The 12,825-nt window shown below is 32.0% G+C and overlaps 1 protein-coding gene across 3 annotated transcripts in view; it reads right to left on the reverse strand.

Annotated features, from left to right (window-relative positions):
- Positions 1-12,825, reverse strand: part of LOC111703179 (dnaJ homolog subfamily C member 11) — a 67,733-nt gene that overhangs the window by 9,772 nt on the left and 45,136 nt on the right. The window contains exon 16 of one of the 3 annotated variants that reach the window (XM_023475052.1): positions 471-536. The exons of 1 other annotated variant lie outside the window; for it this stretch is intronic. In XM_023475052.1, the coding sequence (XP_023330820.1) occupies positions 471-536 (66 nt within the window). Of the gene's footprint in view, positions 1-470; positions 555-12,825 lie in introns of all 3 variants that reach the window. One more of the 3 variants, XM_023475051.1, reaches the window with a different exon arrangement.

Genomic DNA, 12,825 nt, shown 5'->3' on the forward strand with positions numbered 1-12,825 from the left:
GATATTCTAGTTTTTAGAGTGGTGTATCCGATACACTAGGTAACTTTAAACTATTCATGTGGATATTCTAGTTTTTAGAGTGGTGTATCCGATACACTAGGTACCTTTAAACTATTCACGTGGATATTCTAGTTTTTAGAGTGGTGTATCCGATACACAAGGTACATTTCAACTATTTACGTGTATATTTTAGTTTTTTTTTTTGCTAAATTCCGTCAATGACATTTTTTTATTAATGTGCTAGTTAGTTTTATGGAGAAATAACAATTAAAACTATCAATGTTCAGATAGAAAATCAGGGATATCTTTATTTCTACACGGAAATGTAAACTGAAATTATGGTAAGACGAATTGGGAATGAAGCAAATAAGGACAGAGTAATATTTAATAAACTTTAGCTGACAATGAAATGCAATAAAGTTCAGCTGGATATGGGGGATACAACATTTTTTGAAAGATTTCATTTGTACCGTAATCCCGGGGGCTGGGGAACTCTTCTTCCTGATGAATTCAAGAGGTAGTAACATGCCGTTGAACTGCAATATGTATGTAATCTAAAAAATATAAATGTCGATTTAATGGCAAATAAAAATTTTATTACCCTTTCACGTCTAACTAAAGTAAATTATGTTATATTCTTATATATTTTCAATCATAATTCCTCTTCTTTATGAGCAATAAAGAAGAACACAAATGTTTTGAATTTCTAAACGTAACAGGTATGTCATATAAATTTCATTTCATAAACTATATCCCTAGTATACACCACCTAACAAACAAGTGCAGTTTTCATAAACTATATCCCTAGTATATACCACCTAACAAGTGCAGTTTTCATTAACTATATCCATAGTATATACTACCTAACAAGTGCAGTTCAACAATTTAAATTCTTTTTTAAAAATATTTTCTTATAAAGTAGTATCTGGGGTTTCCAAAATAATATTAAACAACATTCCAAGTGGAAAACTATGTATTTTATGAACAGTTTAAAAGAACAAGTTAAAAACGTCCAAACAAGTCATTAAATTATAAGAGAGTTACAATTTTCAAAAAACTCCAAAAAACGGAGTTTTTTGAACTGTTCATTCATCGATCATTTTTGAAGGTATTTTAAAAAGTAATGACATTTTAGAATAAATATAAAATATAGAAAATGAAAATAAAAATTATTTTTTTTGTTCAGTTCTCAGGGTATGTTAGCGAGGTGCAAGTGCGCATCAATAAAATCGATGATTTTGGAGCTAAAACTGCTTATAAAACTATGGTTTTTTAAAAGTATTCAGTATAAGTTGGTTTTATCTGTTAGACCATTATCTGGGATTTCCAAAATAATATAAAACATTATTCACAGTCAAAAATTTTGGATTTTATAAAAGTTTTAAGAAATAAAATCATAAAGTTCAAAAATGGCCAAAAAATCACGTTTTTTTCCGCCGGCACCGGAAAAAATGGTCCAAAATAAAAATATTTTGAATTTTTCTCTGAACAATTTTTACAGGGCTGTCCTAAGGTATTTAGCGCATTAGAATAAAATAAATGATGCCTACTTAGTTTTACATAAACAAGCTAGCAGAGCCCCCAGCAGCTCTCAGCCCTGCATAAATATTGATGAATTTAAATCTAATATTAGGGCCAAAATGAAAACAAAGAAATAAATGATGGGATTCCTTTAACTGCACTGAATGGGCGAGGAAGGGGGTGCAAGGCCGCCATGAGCCCCGCTAATTGGTCTTCCAGTAACTTGATTCGTACATGATGATTCAAAATGATCTGGTGCTACCCCTAAACGTTAGAATAGCTATTATAGAAGTTAAAATAACATTTTTAACTTCTGTATTATTTAATCTTTAAATTGTTATGCCGTGTTTTATTGAATATTCAAAAAACATTGCATAACTTAAAAATTTTTTTTTTATTTTTTTTAAGTTATCATATTCTCTATTCTGAAGTAGCACCAGATCATTTTAAATACTAATCAACTAATCCAGAGGCTTGGAGACCATTGCGCGGGGCTGATGGCGGCCCTGCACCCCCTCCCTCCTTGGGCAGGTTAAAGATCTCAATTATAGGGAAGATGGGTTTGAAGTGGAGAGGGATGAAGCTGAATAAGGTCTGAAAACTGTTGATAATAAATATTGATCAGGGTTAAATTACGCTGGATTCTTAGTAGAATAATCTATCCAACCCGTTATTCCAACACAGAAGAGAGAGGAGTCCCAGAAAACATTTAAAATAATACAACTTTTGGGAAAAGGGGGGAACGTGAAAATTAAGTGAATTTCACTCCTTTCATTTAAGAATTATTGCAAAACTTAGTTGTTTTGCATTTCTGTTGCTTAAAATTAAAACTAAAGGAACTACGTGCAGTCACAATGTCGTACAAGTAATTCCGCATATATTTCATGTTCGCCTTCAGTGTAGTGAATTTTAGGCATCTTCTTGTGGTTAATGATGCCATGGAACGCACATAAATATAATTTTCCAAAAAACAATATTTTATAAAGCTTTAATATTTTTTAATACTTTTTCTTCAAATTTTTAGATCTAACATTTTATATTTAATTTTAGGCTTAGCATTTTATTTTAGCAAATATTTCGCCCCCAGGTAAAGAATGACATCCCCCCCCCCCAAGATAAGGGAGGAGGGGGGGGGGTTTGGAAAATACAATCAGATGATACGGTGGGACAGGGTGAAGGATAAAGGAAAGAAAGAACGGAAGGCGTAAAACCATTATAAAAGTAATCAAACCATTAGTTGTGTTTACTAAACCTAACATTAAACTCCCATTTCCAGGGTTAATACCCTAATCTAAATTACATTATATGTGATCTCTTTACATACCTCCGTTCAAAGACTGAGTTGACAAAATAAGAAAATATTTGGACCAACAGCATTAAATATCACATAGTTTCAGCATATGAAAAAATGCATAATTTTTTAACTGGGTCGCCTTTTGAAGTGTCTTAACTTACTTGGCAAAACTAGAAACGATTTTTGTGTTAGAGCTTACAACCTTTGGATCACTATGATAATTGCTAAGAAATAGATTACTTAAAATCACATAAATATTTCAGTCATTTTATGCAGAATTCCTAGTTTGAAATATCAGAGGTCTACGACTTAAGGTTGCAAATATTTAAGGCAGATAATTTAGTTTGAAAATCACAACCAAAATATTAAAACCCATATTCTTATATTGTAAAATTTACAACTTAAGATTGTATCTATCAAAAGAAAGAACAACCCTTTGAAGTTCCCCCTAGTTTATCAAAACAATCCGCTTTATTTAATAATCTAATTTGATAAATAGTACACACATCTAAAAATGGGGAATACCTGTACATAATATTTATACATTTATAAATAGATTTGTACAGACCTAGCTGAAGTACCCGGTGTTGCCCAGGTTACTCATAGTTACTCAAGCCGTTAACCCAAGCTTCGTCTTAAATTATGATTTTGACTATTTTTCCTTTTAAAGTCGATCCACTCCACTGAGAATCTCAAAGCAAAGCCAAGAATATTCCCGAGTTCCCCAGTCAAAATTTGAAGCAAATCGGTCAAGTGGTTCCTGAGTTATGATCGGACATACAAACAAACAGAGATTACTATTTAAGATATAAAGAATCCAATAGAGATTAATATATCTTCACTTGTCTCTCAATATCTACAGATAGTCGGATTTATCGTATTTTTTTTTGAAACTCTTCCTTCCAAGGTGTACAAAATCTAGTTTGGAGAATAACTTTACCGGATAAGCATATTGCAGATATACAAAATCTACACTTGATATTAAACTTGATATTAATTAAATATTAAAGAGGGGGGGGGGACGCCGTTATAAAATTTTAGAAGTAATTAAACTATAACTTAACAAACTTAAACTACACAATTAATATATGCATGTATTCTTTGTGTGTGAATAAGGCTGTCTTCTCGCTTTATCTAAATGTTTATGAGTTGCAATTAACTGTCAATGTATCTTTTCATAATGACTCTCATTCACTTTCTAATTAGAATTTTCTTTGTTTACTTAAGAGACCCTCAATGCAAAGATAGTTAGATAGATAGACAGATAGACAAATGGATATATATAAGATATATCGATAGCAATGTCCGATTTACAACGGTACCCTTGAAACTTTAATCTGATCAAAAATATGGAGGATACCCTCGTTTTTCCAACCTGAAAAGTGTATACCTCTGAGAGTTTCTCCAATGCTTCTTATAATCACGAAATGCGCAAGTCATTTTCACGAAGAACCAAAAATTAAAATTAACAGCTTAAAGAAACAAACATATTGATATTTAATTTATACTGATCAGACAAAGATTTCAAGTGTACCCTTGTAAATCAGGTATTGACATCTTTGAATCCATAGAGGGTCACTTTAAATTACATTTAAATTCCCTTTAGAATGACAGTTATTGGGATTAATTGATGTCATCCAAGTCTGCAATGTTGAGTTACAATGATACTTGGTGTGAATTGCTTATGGCACTTCACAATTCATTCAAAGCAAATGAAGATTTTAAAAAGATTTCTCTCTGTATTCTATAGTTTTTATATAATTTTATGTGAATTGTACAATTTCCCGCATAATACTATTAAACTCAATTAGGATGACAGGCTTGGTTAGAGAAATTTAAAAAATGAATAATTTTATCTAATTTTCTTAAACCAGAGAATTGGGAGTTTTAACCACTAACACAAGATAACTACGACGTTGTTCCATACATCGTTGAAATTACCGGCGCTTATATCAATCGAGTTTAAACCATTATCTATTAATTTGATTTAAGGTAGACAGGGTGTCACAGAAAAAGTATACAATTTCTTAATAAGTTCATGAGAAGATGGTAGCGCATTTGCACTAGAAACAAACAAGCATAAATTAGCTCTTCTGTTTTTTAAATTAACAAAAATTTATTCCCCCCTAACAAGTGCAGTTTTCATAAACTATACCCCCCCCCCTTCTCCACCCATACATTACTCTTCATAGGATGCTTATCGAAATATGTGCTTTATTTATATAATTTATATATTTTAAACTACATTTTAAAAAACTGTTTAATAGAGCAGCAATTAAAAGTTAATAGCCTAGTGTTATACATTTCATTATATCTGATAAACTTATTTTATATAACGGGACTTTTAGCAGTTAATATATTCGCGGCTTTGCTTACATGCATAAACATGCTCTGTCTAATAAATGTCCTAACACTCCCTGCAAACTAGACAGATGGTTTACGACATCACCAGTACAACTTTGTGACCTCGTAGCTTCTCTAGCTTTAATTTTGCGCACATGTATGAGGAGAGCAAATTTAATAGAAATTGAAAACATTTTTGTTATCATTGGTCTTTAATTAGATAACGATAAAATTTGAAATCTTTGCAATTTACTTTATTTTAACGAGTAGTGAAGAATGTTTTTGGCACAGCAGGACGTGTCCTTCAAATCTTCAAATTAGTTTTACCATTATCTTTTCTTTGAAAACAGATTTATGTTTATTGAACTTCTTGTTTTTGTTTTGAAACCATTTCAAGGATTTTTTTCTATTTTGCTTAAGCTTAACGACAATCTCAAGCTGTCTTTCCTAGAATTTAGCATTTAGTATTCTGCTAAAATTGGCATTTAGGTTAAACAAATCAGAAATATCAAATCGGTTTTATTCCACTTCCTTTTCTAATATGCTGAATTTAAACTTTAATATTTTTTTTCCACAGGGTGTCCCAGTAAACAGTAAATATTAATATACAGGGTGTCCCAGTAAAAGTAAATTTTCATATACAGAGTGTCCCAGTAAACAGTAAATATTAACATGCAGGGTGTTCCAGTAAACAGTAAATATTCATATACAGGGTGTTCCGGTAAACAGTAAATATTCATATACAGGGTGTCCCAGTAAACAGTAAATATTAATATACAGGGTGTTTCAGTAAGTAGTAAATATTAATATACAGGGTGTTTCAGTAAGCAGTAAATATTAACATACAGGGTGCCCCAGTAAACAGTAAATATTAACATACAGGGTGTTTCAGTAAACGGTAAACATTAACATGCAGGGTTCTTCAGTAAACAGACCTTAATAATTTTCTTTAAAATACTGTTTTCAAGTAGATTTACGAACAATATGTCCAACAATCAAACACTTCATGCATATTTAATATTAGGGTTTCTTTACATGCTCAAATTGTTGGGACGCACTTGAGGAATCAAGCTTAACAGTTTCCTAATTTACCCTAACAATGTCTTATAAAACCAAACTGTTTCCTAATATAACCAAACCATACAATGCATAACAAATCTAAACAACAGTTTCCTAATCGACCCATACAATGCATAACTAAACTAAACAACAGTTTCCTGATCGACCCATACAATGCCTAACAAAACCAAACAACAGTTTCCTAATCGGCCCATATAATGCCTTACAAAACCAAACACCCATACAATGCATAACAAAACCAAACACCCATACAATGCATAACAAAACCAAACAACAGGTTCCTTATCGACCCATACAATGCCTAACAAAACCAAACACCAATACAATACATAACAAAAACAAACAACAGGTTCCTAATCGACCCATACAATGCCTAACAAAACCAAACAACAGTTTCCTATCGAACCATACAATCCCTAACAAAACCTAAACCCAGGAGAAACACGAATTCAAGTTCAACTTTGTTTAATTAAACTAATGTTTGCACATGGCAATGAATTGAACAATAGAAAATCAGTAGATTATCTAAATTAGTTTACATTAATTTTATCTGAATAAGACACATAATGTGTGTTTAATTAGAACAGTAAAGAACACCATAATTAGGGATTTTTTTAAAGAATAACTGCAGGGGATACATCAATACTTTTAAAGGGACTGTAAACGTAATTTTAATGCAAAGATGACAATGCCCTGATTCACCCTTGAAATCTTTATCTAATAAACAATGTGGAGAACTTGGTATTTTTTTTTAAGTTTTGAAGTGTTTAATTCTAAAAATTCCTATATTTTATATTCATATGGCAAGTTTTAGAAAAAATTAAAAAAGAAAAAGTTTTGTTGGATCGGGGTCATACTGATATAATGCCATTGTTTTAAAAGTAAACAGTCTTGCTGACAAATATTTAATGTTTTTCTGACACTTTTCCCAAATTAACTTTTTGATTTACTATCTTGGGAGATTATGTGTGTGTGTAAATAATTCAACGAAAAAAAAAATGTTAACAAAACCCTTTTATTTCCATAGCGTCAAGATAAAACTAAAAAACAAATGTGAGTTAAAATTTCACAACTGAATCCTTAGCCTGAGAAACATTGAGTAAGATATCTTCGTTTTCTACATTATAAAGGGTTAAATTCAGTTCATTTCCTTCCAAGTTGCATTAAAAGATTCAAGATTATTGGTTATGGAACTCTTAAAATAAAGGATCTCTTAAAATATGGTGTCAAGTCCCTTTTATCAAAAAAAAATATGAAATCCAATGCATGTGTCTTTTCCCCAAGCATTCCTTACATTTATTATTAATTCTTGGAAGAAATCTTGAAGTTTGATAAAAACCTGAGATTGGTCAGTTAATAAGGATAATTATCCTTCTCCACTTTTTACCAGGGGTGTGTATATCTTTTAGAATGATTTTCATTTATTTGGGGAAAAAAATGTAAATTTTCACCCCAAAAATCATTTATTTTCCCGAATTTTGCGAATAAAGCCATAAAACCGCAAACATATATAACTTGTGAAAAAAAATGTTAAAAGTGAGGGGGGGGGGAGGGGGAAGAAAAAATATTTTTTGAGAAAATATACACCCCTGTGTCTTTCTCAACTTTTTATAAGACAGTAAAATTTACCATATGGACAAACTATTAGATAGAAAGGGCAGGGGGGGGGGGGGCTAATGTTTGCGGTAAATTAGATTATTTAATTGATAATATTAAGATTTAATGCTTCTTCACCAAGCGTGACTAATTAAAAAAAACTTTAAATTAGTGAAGTAAACCAGTATTCAATAAGTATTCCCCCCCCCCTTTTAACATTTCAATCTTATCTTTAATAATTTGTTTAAGTAGAATTTATAAATAGCGAATAGTAGCGTAATTAGCTTAATCTTAGTTCAACTATATCTTGGCATTAATTAAGTACGATCACCTATCTATTTACAAATAGTAAATCAAAATGATTTCATGGCATTTCTTTGTGCCAAAAATTGTTTGTAACACGGAATGTTACAATCTAATAAATGACCTTTAAATAAATAGGTTTATTTTTATTGTTGGAAGATAAAAAATATTTTGAAATTTGTTGATGAATCAAATAGCCTAACCAGACATATTTCAATATATTCTGGTTAGTTGAGACCAAGACAGAACAAAAAAACGAGCTTGCTGTTCCTTTAAGAGTTGATAAGTTGTTGATTTTGAATATAAACCCTGGGTATGCGTGAACACTAGTGGTGGGTGGATTCAATTCATTTTAAGATACCAGATACATATCTTCCGTCATCTGGCAGAGAGGGGGGGGGGGGCTCCAGGGGGGGCATCTTAGAAGGGACTGTCTACGTAATTTAACTGTACCATTAGAAATCGGACATACCATCTTTAAAATAACAGTCCCTTTATATATTAAAGTTGTTTTATCTTGTAACTAGCAAGGGAACCCCCTCCGTTTACCCGCGCCTGGTCTTAAATTACGATTTTAGCTATTTTTCCTTTTAAAAGTCGAACCACTCAACTTAGAATCTCAAGAACAAGTTAAGAACATTCCCGTGGTTCTCCCGAGTTTCTCAATCAAAATTTAAGGCCAATAGGTCCAAAAACAAACAGAGATTACTACTTTATATTTATGGATTTCATATTTTTATCTGGAAAGGTATATATTCACAATCAAACATGAGAGAGCTCTTATATACTTCCAAAATTGTATGCAGCCGCCAGCAAAGTATTATACATTCAGAGAAATATTTAAATACAGATATATACTTCTGAACAAGACAACATGGTTGACCCCCTTGATTGATTGATTGACTAGAAGTGACAGCTTTCAAATAGGAAATTATAATAACAAGATTTGAAGAAAACATATTACATAATTTTATGAATGTAAATAATAGCAAATATTAAAGCAAATACTAAAAATAGGAACAAGAACACGAAGAACACGAAGAACACGAAGAACACAAAGAACAAGAAGAACAGGAAGAACAGGAAAAACAAGAAGAACAAGAAGAACAAGAAGAACAATAAGAACAAGAAGAACAAGAAGAACAAGAAGAACAAGAAGAACAAGAAGAACAAGAAGAACAAGAAGAACAAAAATTTTGAAGAAACTTGATATACGATTCAATGATTAGGACGATAATGAAGTTGAAATATGTTTTTTTTAAAAATGTTTTGGTTGATATTTTGCCATAAGAATCCGGATACTTGAATTCGCATAGTTTAGCGGACCAGTGGTTTTACATGATAAAATATGATGAAAATAGCACGGCGCTGGTTGTTTTAGAATTGGTGTTAACACGCTGTTTTATTCATATTTTGACAGGACTGATGTGAGGGCACGAACATAGTTTAACCTATATTGTGCGCCTGATTTTAGAGGATTCACAAAAATAGGACTTATACGGTTAGTAAATATATCATTGGTTATCATGGAAGGGGAGGGGAGAGCGGGTATTTTAGGGGGTTATGGGAGGGGGGTGACTGTTCTTGTAACAATACTCCTCTTAAAATGCATTTGTCTTGTGTTTCATGTTGAGAATGGATAAAATGGCTATATCTGATAATCTTTTCATTTACAAACATTGTATGAATTGTAGCTTGTATTGATTTATAATGATTTCAATGATTTTTCCCGTATAAAAATTTATCCTTGAATGAATCCTGTAATCCCTCAATCTATATAAATGTCGTCGTCTTTGTTACAGCGAGTATTTCGGAAGAAAAGCATATATTTTATAGCAAAAGCACAAGAAAGCACAAGAGTTTCGGGATAATCTAAAGATATGAATAGATTCTAACAGCCATATAGAAAAGATTTAGGGGCTCCAGCAGCAACCAAAATCCATGATTTAGTCAGAGTAGCGTGTTGAAAATTCTATTTTAAGAGTTTTCAATGAAACTGCGGGTTTTCGGTCGAAATTCTTAACTAAAGCATAACATTTAAACAACTCAGAGACTTCTCTCAGAAAAAATTCTATTTTTGGAAAAAATTATGAATCTTTTAAAAACAAACAAAAAAGGAAAAATTATGCTTGCAAATTAAGTTTCTGTTCTTCATTTTTTTCTCTTAAAACCTGAGCAGGGGGGGGGGGTCATGCAAATAGTCCTGAAATAACAAATATTTATGCAAAATTCCTTTCTGCTTAGCCAGGCACAAGGAAGTTATTTTTCTAATCTTAACTTTTACAACTATTTTGGGAAGAATTTTAATGCATGAACAGATATGTTTACAAGTTTTATTGTTTAGCAAAAATTAAAAAAACTTTTTCTCTCACAAACTTCAAATTTAAAACAATGCCCCCCCCCCCCCATTTAGAGCAAAAAAGAAAGGCAATTACAAATTACTATTGTTTTGATTAGAATTGATCAATTTGTCTTAGGAATTAATGCAAAAATACTAAATTTTGAACTATTCATTAATAATACTTTTTTCTTTAGATGAATAAAAGTTTCAGAAAGAAATAAACACTTTTTTCGATAACAGAAAGAATCGGAAGAGTACATTTTTTTGGCGTTAAAATCAAAACGCATTTTATTAACGAAGACTATGTTGAAGAGTTTAAAATATGAATGCTACCCCTTTAAATCTCATGTTTGATGGTCCTGACTGTGCGCAGTTTTCTAACCAGTAGGTTTGACTTAATTACTACTTTACATTTTCTCCCTGGGCTCATCATTAAATTCAGGGGTTAAAAATATAATCAAATATGTTAATACAATACACAAAACTTAAAGTAAGAAAAATAATAATTTTTCTTAAGAAAAGTTCAATTTTAACCCCTGTGAGAAACAGTTAAGCATATGATTAGTTAGGACGGTGTGTGTGGTACTAATATTTAGGCTATTATACTAATTATAATATTACTTCAAAATATTGCAGAGAGAAAATTATAAAAAAATCGATTATTTTTTGCATTTTTTGCGTTTGCATCATAGTATATGGTACAGAGAAACTTTCCAACTTTGATTTTCTAATCCCTATATCTTTGAAACAAGTGTGCAAATATATGATATTTCAAACTTTCGACTGTTTGTTCAGACTTCATACCTTTAATTATCATAGGCAACTGTTCATTTCCTTTTTTAAATATAAACTAATAAAATTTAAATTTTGATGATTTCACAACTAAATACCTCCTGACAATATTCTAAACCTCATATCAGCTGGTGAAAAGTTAGGATTTTATCGTATTTAAGTAATTAAACAATCTGAATTTTATTACATGCAGAGAAATCATGAATCCTCCATACAGCCTGCATTCAGAGGCTAATTCAGGTCAGGGGGGGGCTATGGGAGCTCAGCCCCCCTGGACCAGTAAAATCTATGGGTTTAAGTTTTTGTTGCCCCAATGGGTGCTGACCCCCCCCCCCATGAAGAAACAATTGAAACTCCCCTCCTAAATATTATACATCCACCCCCTCCCCCTCCCCCCATACCTCGATTCAAAATGCACCCTCTCTCTCCCATTTTTAAAATGTTAGTATAAAAAATTATTAAGAAATTATAATTAATTATCACTTAAAAACCACAAATCTACAAATTTGCTAGTGAAAAATTCACATGCCTTTTAAATCCTTGAAATTTCGCAAAACTAATAGTTGTTAAATGGCGCACTGTTTCGCGGAAAAACTAGTGCAAAATCCCATAGTATTCGTACACATTTTATAAACCATATTGGATAGAGGCATTGAAGCAACATACAGTTTATTTTGCGGAATAGGAACCAAATACTGGCGAAAGCCGTTTACAGGGTTACCCACAAAGGATGAGACTTCAGAGACGACTGTACACAATGTGTACTGTCTATTTCCTTATTTTTATGATTCCCTGACAACTGAAAACTTGTTTCTTTATGAGCCATCTTTAAATAAACCCTAAAAAGACAATATTTAAGGCAGACAACAACTTAATTTAACCTTGACATTGTCATACTTTGTGAGTTTCAGGTCGTCTTTACAGTCTCATGTTTTGTGGGTAACACTGTAGTTAAAGGAATAGTAAAAACAGGTGTAATTTTTTCGAATTAGTTAGGCATACCACTTTCTTAAATGCACAAAAATATGCACAAACTATCAAAAAAAAAATCTCCTCTTTAAGTAAGTTTTACCCCTGTTGACGTAAGTATCTTGGTGTATATGCGGTAAAGGAAACATTACAGGGAACAGTAAAAAAATTGGTTGGTGGACAGGGGGAAAATAGAAAAACAGTAGATGGATTNNNNGAAGTAACCTTAGAAGGGAAGGTGGAGGATAAAAATAAGGTAAGAAAAAGTGACCCAAGAAGGGAGGGGGGATAAAACAATAAATATGGGGAAGTGACCCAGGAAGGGAGCGGGGATAAAGCAATAAATATTGGGAAGTGACCCAGGAAGGGAGAGCGGATAAAACAATAAATATGGGGAAGTGACCCAGGAAGGGAGAGGGGATAATACAATTAATATGGGGAAGAGACCAAGTAAGGGAGGGGGGATAAAACAATAAATATGGGGAAGTGACCAAGGAAGGGAGCGGGGATAAAACGATAAATATGGGGAAGTAACCAAGGAAGGGAGAGGGGATAAAACAAAAAAAAATATGGGAAAGTGACCAAG

This window comes from Eurytemora carolleeae, unplaced genomic scaffold, assembly GCF_000591075.1.
Source record: "Eurytemora carolleeae unplaced genomic scaffold, Eaff_2.0 scaffold487, whole genome shotgun sequence".
Lineage (NCBI taxonomy): Eukaryota > Metazoa > Arthropoda > Copepoda > Calanoida > Temoridae > Eurytemora > Eurytemora carolleeae.